The following is a 16703-nucleotide window of genomic DNA, read 5'->3' as shown; positions in this document are numbered from 1 at the left end:
GTCCTGAAGAGAATTTAGTTCATCAAGTCATCTGGATAGAGACTTAATCCTAATTCAAGTAGTGGCAGGGTGATTCAGCAGCCTGGATATATCATCAGACAGGAGTCCTCACATCTTGAGAATAGTTAATCTGGAGTATCCCACTATTCCCTTCTCCCATTGCTATTTCAAATAAAACACCAAAAACAACTACAAACCCCTGGACTGATCATTGACTGAGCCAAGAAGTAAAGTGTTAAATTGTGAATGCCAGTGTTGCTAATGGTAACCCAGGGGGACCCGGAAGTGTAATATCCTGCAGTCCTCAAGGGGGCAGTGCTACATTTAAATTCTGCCTGCTGTCATACCCTCAGGACTCCTCTTCTACTACATATTTTCTGCTGTGTCTATGTATAACCAGACTACACTCTATGTTATTTGGCTATATAAAAAGAAAAAACATTATCTATATATTGAAGCATCTAAAATTTTATTGGTACAGTCAGAGAAGTATGTATACAGAGGTACAAATGCAGTTTATTTTATACCTGTGTTAGTTTAGTTTAGGTGAACTAACCCTTTAGGATCACTTTCGAAAATAATATTTTTTTTTATTCAAACAGGATTATTGTTTACAGCTATGTGGAGCTGCGATGGATTCTAATGTGGTTCTGTTTTAGGCCCCTTTCACACATACGGTCCGTTTGTCCGTTTTTCATCTATCCGTGGACGGATGAAAAACGGACATCAATGCATCTCAATGTAAAAACGATGACAACGGATGATCATCCGTTAACATCCGTTTTCATCCGCTTCCATCAATGTCCGTTTTTTTAAATGGATGAATGCCCTATTTTTCATCCGTCAAAAAAACAGATCGGACGAAAAACTAATGTAAATGGACAAACGGTCAGTTTTTCATTAGTTTTTGCATTGGTAGTGGATGTAAAAAAAACGGATGAAAAAAAACGGATGAAAAACTGATACATTTTGACATGACTGAACTGATGGACTGAATGGACCGTATGTGTGAAAGGGGCCTTTTACAAATACATTTATGATATGGGTGGTGGAGAAATGTATTTATTCCCATGAATTTCAAGAACATTTCCTGTTGTGGAGTCACTTCATAGACGACATGTCAGGGTTAAAATGCTAACTCCCTGTGTATTTCCTGTTTAATCCTTTGCGATTCAGGGTGGTTTGTTGACATGACAACAGGAAGTATCTATCGACATGCTCACCCAATTACTGGCTGGCGGCCCGCCTAGAGGGCGGTCTTACAGTGTTTATCTTTGAGCGTGGTGTCGCTGTGGTCACGCCCCCGGTGACGAAGTTGGAAGTGACGAAACGCGTCAGAGAATGACCAGGCGATGCTCAACACAATCGTCAGTAAGGAGTGTATTGACATCCGGCCGTTCCGTCTTCCATGGCGTGGAGCCTGGAGGCAGTGTATGTGACGGGTGTAACCTCCTTCATGGAAATGATTTTACATGTGCTTTTTTAAAGTATACCAAGTGAGTGTATCTTTATTTATCTTATGTCCATTTATGCTTCATTATGATTACGTCTATATGATTCTATGTGTGTAGTACAACAGGGGGTTGCCACCATTATTGCAATATTGCACAATTGGAATTTTGTTTGGAATTTGTTTGTGTTTTTCTTTGGATGCACTATGATCATAATGTGGTAGGAGGGTGCCACCATTACTGCATCATTTATTGCGCTACTGCATTTTTCTACTGTAGTTAGGAGGATCCCTTGATTTAGTTTTTATTTATTTAAGTAGCTGCACATTTATATATCCAATATCTCCTAAGCGCTTGGGATTACTCATTTCTCCTTATAGGCGTGGTGGGTTTTTGTGTTTTATATTATTGTGAGAAATTCCTTCTGTGGCTGCTGCTCCAAAAGACAAGTTAAAGCGGAGTTCCACCCAAAAATGGAACTTCCGCTCATTTGCTTCCTCCCCCCCTCGGGTGCCACATTTGGCACCTTTCACGGGGGAGGGGGGCACGGGTACCTGTTTTTGACAGGTACCCCTCCCCACTTCCGGGAGACGGCCCCGCGGCTCTGTCCTTCAGAAGTTTGACCCCCTCCTCCTCCCCCCCTCACCGCCGAGCCAATCCGAATGTGCATCACGCATGCGCAGTAGGGACCCGCCCGGGAAGCCACAAGGCTTCACTGTTGGGTTCCCTTACTGGCAATGGCGGCGGCAGCACCCGACAGCTGATGGAAACATCGGTTGCGGTGCCAACATCGCTGGACCCCAGGACAGGTAAGTGTCCTAATATTAAAAGTCAGCAGCTACAGTAGTATTTTTGGAGGGGGAGGCTGGAACACCGCTTTAAGCAAGATTAGTAATAAAAGGTCTCAAGCCAGTGAGACTGTCAGTTCCAGTGAACACAGATTTAGGTGTACGTTTTTAAGTGTGATATCTCCTGTCTTTACACATTGTGGTCCTTCACCGCGAATAAAGCTCTCAGAGCAGAGCGGCCCATTGCGCTGGATCACGTACATGTTCCTGATCCAGCACTTGCAGGCAGAGGGCATGTGAGTGCCCAGCTGTGCTCTCATTTTCTCATTTGCTACAGCACAAGTTGATCAGCGGGTCCAGGACAACGATTTATGGCCTGATACCCACTGATCAGCTGAGCAAATGACAAAAAAGAGCTCTGCATTGGTAAACAACCCAGAGCTCTTTACAGACATCAGCGATGTGCCGTATTTTTTTCTCCCAGCAAAGAAGGAGCAAACACTCTTTAAACATTGTTGGGTACACAGTTAACCCCTTGATTGCCCCTAAATGTGAACCCCTTCCCATCCAATGTCATTAGAACAGTGAGAGTGTAGATTTATTAGCACTGATTGCTGTATTAGTGTAACTGGTTATGTCAGTGGCAGTTAGTCCCCCCCGGCGTCAGTTAGTGTTAGATTGCTCCCTACACTATCACAGTTCCCCTATAAGTTGCTGATCACCGTTAATACTAGTATAAAAAAAATCAAAAAATCCAGTATATCTCCAATCGTTTGTAGACACTAACTTTCATGCAAACCAAACAATATATTGTAGACTTATTTGGAAATGAGACACAGGGAAGTTTGGTGGATTAAACAGCTAAATTCCTTATACCCCAATTGGTTAAATAGAGATTATGATGTTTATTTATTCTTGTGAACAGAAAAATATAATGACAGTAACTATGATTTGTATATATTGCTTGGTAATATGCAGATTTTCTTTTGGTATATGACGAGTTTAAAGAGAGGTCCTGAATAGATTATCTAAACAGTTGGGAATCTGACAACTTTTCAATGAGTTTGTTATTGCTGATATTTGTGTGTGGGCTGGACACTCTTGGTTTTGGGGTGCCCAATCTACACGCATAATGAAAATAATATGAAATAATGATGTGGTCTGATTTAATATAAAAGGGTGGTATATGGAGGTGTGGAATTTTGGATATTGCCTTTGGGCTGTTAGAAAGTAATGGGTTAATGTGGATCCAATTAGAAATTATGGTTAAGGAGATACACCTGTGTAGTTTGGGGTCGGACTCATGGAGAGAATAGAGGCTTGTAAACGTATGTTTACTTATCATATGCATGAAGATCAGCAGTAAAGGAAATTCGGATCAACAATAGGATTGCATCTCCTATAATTTGATGGATACTTTGTGGTAAGGAAAGAGTGCAAGAACAGATGTAACCTTTTGCTAAAGGAAATTTCACACCGCAGAGGTGTCCCACCTTGAAATTGTATGTATGCATGCATGTATATATATATATATATATATATATATATATATATATACACACACACACACACACAATGTGTGTGAGTGTATATATATATATATATATATATATATATATATATATATATATATATACACACACACAATGTGTGTGTGTGAGTATATATATATATATATATATATATATATACACACACATACACTATAATAGTATTGGGACGCCTGCCTTTACAAGTATTTTAATGGCATCCCAGTCTTAGTCCATAGGGTTCAATATTGAGTTGGCCCACCCTTTGCAGCTATAACAGCTTCAACTCTTCTGGGAAAGCAAGGTCCATAAAGACATGGATGAGTGAGTTTTGAGTGGAGTAACTTGACTGGCTTGCATAATCCTGACCTCAACCCGATAGAACACCTTTGGGATGAATTATTGCAGAGACTGCAAGCCAGGCCTTCTCGTCCATAAAGGTGCCTGACCTCACAAATGTGCTTCTGGAAGAATGGTCAAACATTCTCATAGACACACTCCTAAACCTTGTGGACAGCTTTCCCAGAAGAGTTGAAGCTGTTATAGCTGCACAGGGTGGACCAACTCAATATTGAACCCTACGGACTAAGACTGGGATGCTATTAAAGTTCATGTGTGTGTAAAGGCAGGTGTCTCAATATTTTTGGTAATATAGTGTATATACCGTATATATACACAGGACATACTAACATACATAAAACCTGCTTGCTCTGCCAACACTCAGTAGCTCCTATAAATGAGACCTGTTCTAACTTTTACAGGGGCTTCCCAGTGGTGACATAATTCTCTTGGTTCCTCCTCAGATAGTGGTAATTTTCCACTTTTCTCCCTGCTGTCGTCACCAATGAGATGGAGAAGCAGAGATCGAAAAAACTAACAGTGAGGTGTTTAAATATTTCTATAATAATATTTATGTAGCATGTTAGTACTCTGAAGCCAAAATCAGACAGCGTCATTTAGCAATAATAGATAGCTCGCCATTTGTAGAAAGCCTTATGTGCCATAAACAATTACCTCAAATTTAGGTGGATGTTTTAAAAAATAAAAACATTATTTGCTGATAAACTATTTAAAACTAACACTGAGCTTTAAGCCTTTATCATAAGAAAAATGCCTTTAGGTCAAACTTACCATTTGGAAGCAGTAGGGAAGCTAACAGACATGGCAAAATCAAACGGAGCATCTTGTTTTTTGGTTTTCTGATTAGCAGAACTGAATAGCAACTGGGGCTTTCATTGTAGTTATATACACTGTGGGCAGACACCACCTTGTTGGAAGTTTCACTTTTACTAGGCACCTATCAAGGTGGTGTGTTAAAGGGCAACCCACTTTACTCATGTAATGCAGGCAATAAGTACATATTTGCTTTGATTTAAAAACTGGAATTGTTCAATTACATTTGAAATATTAAAGTATATGTGAAGACATTTTCAAAGTCTAGAAAGCATTCTGTGACTGGAAAAGGGGGGCATTAAAACATTCAATTATAGAACACCATGAATTATTCAAAACTAATACAAGATTTTGATTGGATGAGCTGTACAAATCCCTGAGTTCCAGTCCTGACTGTCAGTTTCACCACCTGAACTTCAACGGTGATATCAGTGTCAGAGGCTGCATGTACAATTTTTTCCTGAAAGAAGCACCCACCAGTGGGGACCACAATGATAGAGATACCTTAGTGAAACCCCCCCCCCCCCCCCCATCTCATGTGCCCTCTGGATCGCCCACTCTGTCTGTAACAAGCTCACATTTATGCATGACCTTTTTATCTCCCATTGTTTCAAAAAAATACCTGCCATTACTGAAACCTGACTTCAAGATTCTGACTCTGCTTCTCCTACTGCCCTTTCCCACAGCGACCTCCACTGGACTCACTCACCCAGACACATATGATTCCTTTTATCCCCACTGAGCACGTTTCAAGTCCTTCATACCTCTTCCTTTCTATCCCTCTCTTCTTTTGAGACCCACTGTATTCATCTGTTTTTTCCAAGTTCCCTGTGGATTGCAGTGATTTTTCAACTTCCCGGATCAGTATCATGCTCTTTTCTGCCTGGTTACCCTACTTTCTTGCCTCTGAAATACCTACTATCATTCTTGGTGACTTTAACACCCCTGTTAATGTTAACAGCCTGGCTGCATCTCAACTTTTCAACTTGACCTCCTCTTCTGACCTATTATAATGGACATACACTTCCACTCACTCCAATGGTAACACCCTTGACCTATTATTCTCCCATCTCTGCACTCCTAGAAACCTTATCAACACCTCACAATGTCACAGGACATCTAAGCACTGCCCAGTTTCCACCAGACATCTCTATGTCACAGGACAGCTGAACAATTTCTAGATTCTACCAGACACTCTTTGGTGAGGGGTAGGTTAATACTCACAATGCCACATGACAGCTATACACTTTCCAGCTTCCACCAGGCACTGTTCAGTGAGTTCTCCACACCAGATCCTTAGGTGAAGCCTCTTAGTTATCTCAAAAGATACTCATAAATATGCTACCAGCTTTGCTATAGCTGAGATTTTGATGAACATCAGCAAAACACCTGCAGGACTGCCTCAAAAGGGCATTAGCCCCTGAGGCCTTGGAACTTCACCACCAGGACTAGAACATGGCTTTTCCAGACCCCGTGCTGTTTATGTTCTCCCCAGCCACCTACTGGGAACAACTCTGCACAGATTGGCTGCAGTACAATAAATATTCAAACTGTCTATTTGACTCTCCCAGACCGCTGTGTTCTGAAAGCCTCCAGAGGGCAGGGGGAAATAGTCAAATCTGCAACCTTTAAAATCTAGAACAGCCCAATGAAATCAATAGCTGCAATACATTTGCCTAACATCTTAGCAGCCTATCTAGGAGGGTGTTGCATAAGAGAACACTATACTGTTCACTAATGGAAGTGGGCACTTATACACTGACCTACAGTATAAGGAGGCACCTCTCTAACTAATTGCCATTGTTGGGGGCACTTTTCCAATGACCATCAATTTAAAGAGTCATTACACTGACCACCACTATATGGGTACAATCGTTTATTAAAAACTTATGTAACAGTTAATTTCACCACTCATTTCTTTTCTGATTGTCATGGGTATCAAACACTGTTGACTGAATTGCAAAGTCAAAACCTCACTATGATCCATCCAGCTATGTCCATGTTTTGGCCAAGTTGCATCTCATTTCAAATATACTGACCTGTAATGGCTCTTTCACACGGCCGCTCCGATTTTTTATTCCGCTGCGGCACTTTTTTTTTTCTTTCACAGACACAGATGACACTTGTGTCATCCGCTTCGTATGTCCGCATATCATCCCATCCGTTTGCGGATGATATACAGACATAATGTATGTCTATGGGATTGTGGATGTCAGCGGATGACACCGCTGACATCCGATTATGCATCCGTTCCGTTTTTTAAACGGAAGAAAAATAGGGTTCTGTTCCGTTCCAAAAAACGGAACAGAACTGAAAGGACAAAAATTGGATGTCAGCGGATCGTCATCCGCTGACATCCGCAATCCCATTGACATGCATTATGTCCATTTTTCATTCGCAAAAAAATGGGATGAAATACGGACATACGGAGCGCCCGTGTGAAAGAGCCCTTAGTAAAGATTTGAAAAAAGCACAACAATCACCAAAATACCACATTAAAGAAAATGTTGAGTTATTTTATGGTTTGAACTTGATAAATTTACACAGAACCTTTGATATGACATATTTGAGACAAAAGTTAGCTACATACTGTATTTAAATTCATTTTTTTGTGTCTTTTGCATTTGCTTCTCCCATATATGACATGTCTGCTATGAGTGGGCACATCACCATTTAAAGTAGTGTTAAAAGCAAAAGCAAAACTTTTATATATTGCAGCTTACCAATCATTGGATGCGGTGGCTGCATTAGTTTACTTTATGAGGCTTTTTAGGCTCCCTCTGTTTTCTCCTGCTAATCTTGCCAGTAACACACCTTCTATGTTAGTGTGGCCCATTTTGGATGAAGGAGTGACAGAGAGACCTTTGGGTAGCAGAATTGTCAGTTTTGGGAGGAGGAAAGTACTAGATGTACTATGTAAATTTTGATACACTAACAAACTGAAGCTAAATTCCAGCTAACACAGTAACAGCAACAGGTTTCTTCCTTTTGGAATAAAGGTTTTACATAAATACTGTAAATAAAAGCTGATGATTGTAACCACCCCTGTCAGTGGTTAATGGTTTGTTTGCACCCTCTAACAACTACATCTGCAGGACAGCTTGTTCTTACTGGCCAGATCACCAGGTGAAAATAAAATAAATAAAAGTCTAAAAAAGAAAACTAGAAGGAACTGTGTAATTTTAGTTGTGTTTCCAATACTATGCTTTATGTTGGTTGACTTTAACTTTCTAATACATTCTGCTATTTTTAATGGAATTGTGAGTCCAATTCTTGTGTGCTCATTAAAGCATAAAGTAAGATCTACTGGTGGTGTCAGTGAGGCTGAGGACTCACACAGGGCTGGAACAGGAGCAGAGGACCCAAATCAACCAGCAGCTCCTGTGGGGGTGCCTGTTTGATCCCATCTTCCATTCCCTGATAGGCATATGACAGCCAAGCACATAGTAGTTCACAATCACTCAAGTCAGAAAAGAGGTCAGGTATTTCTATTTGCAGTTTATTTGCTGGTTTAACTTGAGGGTGGGGTTGTGGATAAGCAGGGGTGGGGTGTGGATGGGCCTTTGGATACTCCAAAACTAGAAGGGCACTTGTAACTACTCTGCTTCTTCAGGGTGCAACCCAAAAATTGAATATATTGCAACTTACCGGTCCTTAGATGTGGTGACTGCATGAGTTTTCTTTTTTTTTTTCAGGCTAAGAAATTTTTCAGTAAGTACAAAAATAACTGTTTTTCTTCTCAGAAATGCAGTCTGCTAGACTGCTAGCCACTTCCTGTGAGCTGAGAAGAAACCACAACCATCATTATCGTGTGTAACTACTAATTCTATCAATTCACTATGTGACAAGTCCAGTCTGGGGTAGGGGGCACTGAATGCATGTAATGGCAAGGGTTGCTTGAGGGTCTATTGATGCTGGCTACTGGGAGATCCTTTGTTGCAGGGAGTTTAATTGTTGGTGTGGAGGTTCACTGTTAGGGGTCAATTGTTAGGGGGTGCTTATGGGTCAATTGTTGTTGGGAGGAATCTACTTTTGAGGGAGGGGTCTATGGTTGCTGGCTGCTGGTAGATCTATTGTTGCTGTGGGGTCTAATACTGCTGGTGGGGTCTATTGTTGCTGAGTGGGCTATTGTTGCTGGGGGTGTGTTTATTGTTGCTATGGTGGATCTAGTGTTGCTAGATACAGAAGATGTATTTTACTGCTTTTTTTGTTATCATTAACAAATTCCATACAAATTACTTATCAGCACAAAATGATACTTGGTTTTGTATTCTCTAAAAAGAGCAGTACTGGGATGTGGTTAGGAGGTTGAACAAAGGAATGGTGCTTGGAGGTGGGTAGGGGGTCTTCACACAAGCTCTGTCCTCTCTGGTGTAGGCACACATGGCACCAATGTCTACATGGCTCCTATCCCAGCACACAGACACTAGCAGTGGCCCAGCCCCTGCAGTCAGCGCACCACAGCGGGCCTGTCCTCTCCAGTTCCTCCGCATATAAGAGACTCTTTCTGACTCAGCTTCCTGTCTCTGAGTACACAGAGCACAGCAACAGGTCTAGGGTCTCTCTGGTCCCTCATACATAAAACCCAGACGTCTGTGGAATTGCCCTGGGAGTCTCAAATCCTCTGCTGCTTTAGTTTGCAGGGATCACTAGTGGGACAGACCCAACCAGGACAGGGAATTTGGATGGGACTAGAGGGTAGCCTCATGCCTATTGACTATGAGTCCTGGCTTTTGAGGAAGCTCTATTCTTAGGGTGTTTCTGGGGGACACTTGGGGTGGTCATGTCTCCCTGAAACATACAGCTTCTGGGAACCTGAGGAGACTCAGAATAGATGTTAATATAATCAGCTCAAAAAACGACCTGATGCTGGTGTCTCCTGCTTTAATCTGTTTATTAAGGTGATTTTCCCTCATTGTATATTCCCCCATTGTGTGCCTCCTAGGTGTGAATTTTCATTGTTAGATAGCTCTTTTATTGTTTCTGTCTGTCTGCTATTTCTCTGTGGGATGTGACTAGTAGTGATGGGTCGAACACCCCACTGTTCGGATCGCACCAGAACTTCTGAACAGGGAAAAAGTTTGGCACCGAGCCGCAAACTCTATTAAATTCTATGGGACCCGAACATGAAAAAAAACAAAAGTCCCCATTTTGAAGGCTTATTTGCAAATTATTGCCAATAAAAAGGGTATGGGGACTCAGGTACTGACCCGGGGGACAAGCATTAATGCAAAAACTTTTTTTTTTAAAAGATTGTTTTTACAGGAGCAGTGATTTTAATGATGCTTAAAGTGAAACAATAAGAATGACAAATTCCTTTAAATATAGTGCCTGGGGGGTCCCCTTAGTCTGCCTGTAAAATAGTGCATCTGTACTGTGTATAGAACCTGCTGCAGCAAAACTGACATTTCTAAAGAAAACAAAATGACATTTAAATTGACTCGCAGCTTCAAGCCATTGCCAGCATTAGGGCAAAAAAATTATTTAAAAAAAAACGTGGCCCCCCTCCCCATGCATACCAAAGGGCCTGGTATGGATTATAAGTGAAACTCGATGGCAAAATTAGAAAAAAACTGGAGTGGAGTCCCCTCCAAAATCCATACCAGACCCTCATCTGGGCATGCAGCCTGGCAGGCTAGGAAAGGGAAGGACCCAGCATGCATCGGTCAGTGATTACACAAGGGGGGGGGCCCTTACCCATTTAGGAACAGTCAGACAGAGAAGCAGGCAGTCGGCGGTCAGCCTTCCTCACGGGTGAAGCATTTTTTTCCCTTTTTTTCCGATCAGGCAGTGTGGCGAGCATCATTATTGACAATTGACCAACATCAGGGAACATTTTTTTGTAATGAAGGAATTTTCAAAATTTGTGGGGTTTTTTTGGTGAATGAGTAGGGGTACAATGCACCTCATATTCATTCACATGGTCGAGGGGGCCAGGATCTGGGGGGCCCCTTGTTAAATTAGGCTTAGGCTTAGCTTAGACAAGATGCTTTAGGGTGGGGGGCTGAACCCCTCCTACCCCAAAGCACACCCCCATGATGAGGGCATGTGACCTGGTATAGTTTAGGAGGGGGGGAGGCACTCGCTCACCTTTCCCCCCATTTCCTGGCCTGCCAGGATAGGGGGCTGGTATGGATTTTGCAGGAAACCCCATGCTGTATTTTTTTCTCTCCCTTTTTTTCTATTGGCAGAAATTTTTTCTTTCATTCAGGTGTCAGCCTGGAAGCCCAGTGACAGCTGATGACTCATCCATTGTTAAGTACGCAGTGGCTGGCTTCCAAGCCTGCTCCTTAACCACTTAAGCCCCAGAGGATTTTGCTGCTCAAAGACCAGGGCCTATTTTGCGATTCGGCACTGCGTGACTTTAGCGGACAATTGTGACGCTGTACCCAAATTAAATTGACGTCCTTTTTTTCCCACAAACAGAGTTTTCTTTTGGTAGTATTTGATCACCTGTGCGATTTTTATTTTTTGCACTATAAACAAAAAAAAAGAGCGTACATTTTGAAAAACTAACAATATTTTTCACATTTTTTTTATATGAAATTCCCCCCAAAAAATGTAAAAATCAAAATTTTTTAAGATTTTAGGCCAATTTCTTTTCTGCTACATATCTTTGGTAAAAAAAAAAATCGCAATAAGCGTATTTTGATTGGTTTGCGCAAAAGTTATTGCGTTTACTAACTAAGGAAAAGATTTACAGTATGTAATTTTTATTGTTTTTTTAACTAGTAATGGCGGCGATCTGCGATTTTTTTTTTGCGGGACTCCGACTTAGCGGCGGACAGATCAGACCCCTGACTAACATTTTTGACACTTTTGGGGGTACCAGTGACAATACTACAGTAATCAGTGCTATACATATGCGCTGTTACTGTAAAAATGACACTGGCAGGGAAGGGGTTAACTTTATTAGTGATCAAGGGGTTAAGTATGTCCCTAGGGGCATGATTCTAACTGTAAAGGGGCATGGCTTGTGATGTAACAACAGAGACATACGATCCTACATAGCAGGATCGTGTAGTCTCTGAAGTTACATCAGGGAGAATGACAGCTGGCTTTGTTTACATTAGCCGCCTGCCTTTCTCCCTCTCCAGCGGGAGATCGAGAGTGACCAGCAGACATCGGAGCCGCCGGTCACTCGCGCAGGGATGTGCGGGAACGAGCGGGGGCGGGAGCGCGCCTCCGATGGCGCGCGCTCGCCCCCTAGAGGATCCTGGGCGAGCGACGTAGCCCTACGTCGGTTTGCCCAGGAGAGCCAGACTGCCACAGTAAATAGTCATGCGGCAGTCGGCAAGTGGTTAACAACCAGCTATTCACTGTGCCCTGATTGGGCGAACATCCCGCCGAGCACCCCGCGAATATGAGTTTTCACCAAACAGGCAATGTACTGGCTAAACTTTTGCTTGGTTCAAACGATTTGCCCCACTCTAATGACTAGCATTGTGTACACTTTACCTTGTTACCAAACTATTGAGGGATGTTTATATGTTTATGTAAATTAGATTACTGCTTATGTCTAGGCAGCTGTTCATTAAATTTACTGATATTACTGTTTACAGTTTGCATTGTTTAGGATGATGGGATCAAGCTCTTACCTGATTTTGTGTGAATTTACAATAAAGAGTCAGTTCCAGTTTGCACCTAAGCTAGTGTTGTCTAGTACTTGGGTGCAATTTTCAGCTATAATAGCTGTTTCCTGGTTCCAGAGTAGAGGAAGCTGTATCTTGGCAGAAGCACCCAAGCTGGTCCGTCACAACTGGGTATTGAAGTATTGCAGTCATTCACCTCCATGGTACAGCTGTCCCCAAGGACTACATGTCCCATGATGCTCCTTGCAACTGATTGGTTCGCTGCTGCTGCTGCCAGGAGGGATAGGGGGAGGAGAAGGAGCAAGCACACAGAGCCCATACTGTACACCATCTTGGTGGCAGCGGAGGGAGATAGGAGAGCAGGCACAGGAGAGCTGCTGGCTACACAAATAACAATGAGGCAAAAGAAGAGTGCATGGAAAGTTAGTTCATTACAATTAATATGCATTAAATGTTTTTATTAACATTTGCTGTAATATTGTTTTGTTGCCTATCATTCTATTCATTTTACTGTTTTCCAATGAAATATTGTAATATTTGATGTCTGTATGTAAGATATTATAACCTGAGTCTGCTATTTACTGGAATCAGATCTTATATGCATGTAAATGGGTTTATACCCTTTCACTTTTATACTCCTTATTTTGTACATGTATACGTTTATGTTTATGAACTGTGTATTTTTACTTGTTTTGTAGCACTGATTTTTTTCTGTTATTAAATCATTTTTTCATTCAAAATCTTGGTCTCTTGGACACTTGGACATTTCCTTGTTCCTCAGGGCTTTGCTTTTAACTGTGTAATAAAAATAACCTCAGTGTGTGTCTCCACCTATGATGGCAAGGCTAGAGAGTCCGATAGTATATTGGATAGTATAGTGGAAGACTGGTTGAAACAGAACCTAGACAATTCATTAGGCGCAGAGTAAGAAGTAGAGATCATGCCATTTAATTTCATGTATACCATGCGGCCTACTGAGGAAATCAAGGTTTTCCTGTTGAAATTCGAGAGTTGCTACATGGAGGGTATGTCTGAGAGATAAGCGGTCGGATTTGCTACAATCTTTACTACTGAGATTGTTCCGGGTAACCAACCATTGAATGCAAAAAGTCAGTATGATTATTACTGGTACAAAGCCATGATCCTGTTAGAAGAGAACACATGGCATAACTGGGACCACCAACAATGCTCCGATAAGGGAGAACTGTTACTTTTTAGCAACAGGAGAGGTTTCACAGGGAGGCCAAAGAACCAGACGAGCCTGGTAACAGCGGTGTGGCTTGCAGGGGGTGCCAGAGTGCACAAAAAAAACGGGGTTTAATTTAATGGCCACTTGCATTAAGTGTTCAGTATAAAGAAGAGGGTACATTATCCAGCATCCTGCAAGGTGTTTGGTCTGTTGTTACCCTGCCAACAGAAAATCTGTTTGGCCTGTAGCGGGTGTTGGAGAGTCCGAGAAGGCTGCAAATGTTGCCCCTTAGCCATGTGGTGGAATAAACCTGTGGAAATCTTGCAGAGCAGATACAGTGCTCTCAAGTGAAGACTGCAACACCTGCTGCAGGAAAGGGTAAGACTTGCCATTTTAAATGTGCAAAAGACTGACTATGGATCTGATCCCACTGAAGTGGGAGGGAGTCTGGTTGGGAAATCCGTTTGTATGCAAAAACTGCTGCTGTGTAGTATGCTGGGTAATGTGGAGGCAAATGTTGAGGAATTATAAGGATAAATGTTCACTGTATGTGCCTGAAGCAAACCAGTCAAGTGCTGAGACAAAGGTACTAGGGGTGTCCATAATGGTGTACCTGCCATTACCCTTAGTGACAGCATCAAGTGCAACAGAGATTCTCGGCCTTTTGGCTAAGATCAAGTGTAGTATCTGTTCTTATCAGTGTTGGAATGGAACCTGAAGGTTAGTATCGGTGGTGGCCGAAGTTAACCGGGGCGCTCTGGGCGTAACTGGAGGACCGGAGTAGGCCAAACCAGAGAAAGCCGGATGGTTCCAATGCCTTCCTGATTTGAATGGGTCCGCCCCTACCAGTTTGAAGGGAGCGAGAAAACTGGATCTGTGGCCAGTTAGTACTGCTCCTGGATGTGATTGGTAAGGAACGGCGGATGGCGGTGGGAGGGCCTTTCCTCCTGGGTTGAATCTGGCCTTGCAAAAGGCTTGTCCCCAGTTGAAGGCAGGCTCACCCTAAGCTGTCTAAAGTTCTGATGCCTCCTGGTAGGTTAGGGCTACACTCGGTCTGGTCTTAGGGCCGGGGTAGAGAAAGCCCGTAGTGTATGTGCCCCTGGGGTGGCAGCCCAGGGGTGCCTTAATTCTCACTGGTGAGGGGCAGCTCGCCTTGAGTTTTTTGGCACCATGGTCACTGCACCTACGCACACTTTTTTAAGCACCTGCCTCTTGGGCAAGGCCTTTTGGCTTCGACCAGAGGAATTTTTATTCCGGCCGGAAGGCCTGCCTTTGTTTTTCCACTAAGGCACTAATTTTCCCCTTCCCCTTCCCCTTCCCCTTCCCCTTCCCCTTCTTTTTGTTTGTGTGTTTATTTTCCTTGTGGTGTGTCACTTCACTTTCACTCTTCTCTTCCTGCACGACGAGTACGGTGTGGGTCTCTGGGCCTACCTTGAAAGTCTTGGGAGGGGGTGGACATGGCCTTTTGGCTTAGTTCGCCCTCTCTCATGGGGGTCTCCCTTCGGGGGAGCCCCACCCAGTACTTGGGGTGGGCTGTTTCGGCAGTCCCCCTGGAGAACGGGGTTTGCCAGGTCTCGGCCAGGCAAACCATAGGAAGTACCTCAGTCCCTGTCAGGAGTCTTGCGCCCCGGGGGATCAAGGTATAGGTCCAACCTCTTTGGAGGCCAGACCATTTAGCACACCCTGTGCAGTTTTTGTGTGTTCACGTTTGCGTGTGTGCACTTTTTTATGCACCGGGTGCTAAGTCTTTTTTGAGTGTGATTTCACACGCTTCGGGCTTTAAAAAAAAAAAAAAAAATCAAGTGCAACAGAGATTCTCGGCCTTTTGGCTAAGATCAAGTGTAGTATCTGTTCTTATCAGTGTTGGTATGGAGCCGGAAGGTTAGTATCGGTGGTGGCCGAAGTTAACCGGGGCGCTCTGGGCGTAACTGGAGGACTGGAGTAGGCCAAACCAGAGAAAGCCGGATGGTTCCATTGCCTTCCTGATTTGAATGGGTCCGCCCCTGTCAGTTTGAAGGGAGCGGGAAAGCCGGTTTCGCCAGTTTTCCGGTTAGTACTGCTCCTGGATGTGATTGGTAAGGAATGGCGGATGGTGGTGGGGGAACCTTTCCTCCTGGGTTGAATCTGGCCTTGCAAAAGGCTTGACCCCAGTTGAAGGCAGGTTCTCCCTAAGCTGTCTAAAATTCTGATGCCTCCTGATGGGATAGGGCTACACTCAGTCTGGCCTTTGGGCCGGGATAGAAAAAGCCCGTAGTGTATGTGCCCCTGGGGTGGCAGCCCAGGGGTGCCTTAATTTCTCACTGGTGAGGGGCAGCTCGCCTGAGTTATTTTGGCACCTTGGTCACTGCACTGTGCACACCTTTTTCGCACCTGCCTCTTGGGACAGGCCTTTTGGCTTGCACCAGAGGAATTTTTTTATTCTGGCTGGAAGGCCTGCCTTGGTACCCCACAGGGCACCATAGCACTCTTCCCCCCTTCCCCCCTTCCCCCCTTCCCCCCTTCCCCCCTTCCCCCCTTCCCCCCTTCCCCCCTTCCCCCCTTCCCCCCTTCCCCCCTTCCCCCCACTCTTTGTTTTGTTTGTCTCTTTTTCTTTGTAGTTTGTCACCTGCACTGTCACCTTTGTTTTCTTTTTTTGCACGACTTGTAGGGTGTGGGTCCTCGGGCGCTGCCTTGAGTCTTGGGAGGGGGTGGATATGGCCTTTTGGCTTAGTTCGCCCTCTCCCATGGGGTCTCCCTTCGGGGGAGCCCCACTTAGTACTCGATGGGGGGCTGTTTCGGCAGTCCCCCTGAAGAACGGGGTCGGTCTGGTTTCGGCCAGACAGACCATGAGTACCTTAAATCCCTGTCAGGAGTCTTGCGCCCCGGGGAATCGAGGTTCGGGTCCTACCTCTTCGGAGGGAAGACCTTTTGTTTCGCACACCCTGTGCACTTTTTGTGTTCCTCACGTTTGTGTGTGTGCACTTTTTTATGCACCGGGTGGA

General features: G+C 43.7%; 1 protein-coding gene across 1 annotated transcript in view; it reads right to left on the bottom strand.

Annotated features, from left to right (window-relative positions):
- Window positions 1–4963, bottom strand: part of LOC309544214 (uncharacterized protein) — a 133726-nt gene extending 128763 nt beyond the window's left edge. The window contains exon 1 of the mRNA XM_082243097.1: window positions 4900–4963. Within this exon, the coding sequence (XP_082099223.1) occupies window positions 4900–4951 (52 nt within the window). The 5' untranslated portion in view covers window positions 4952–4963. The remainder of the gene's footprint in view (window positions 1–4899) is intronic.
- Between the last annotated feature and the right edge of the window lie 11740 nt (window positions 4964–16703).

The sequence above is a fragment of the Pelophylax lessonae genome (assembly GCF_965119305.1).
Source record: "Pelophylax lessonae genome assembly, chromosome: 1".
NCBI lineage: Eukaryota > Metazoa > Chordata > Amphibia > Anura > Ranidae > Pelophylax > Pelophylax lessonae.
The sequence above is the reverse complement of the archived record's forward strand: the minus strand, read 5'-3'. Positions and strand labels throughout refer to the sequence as shown.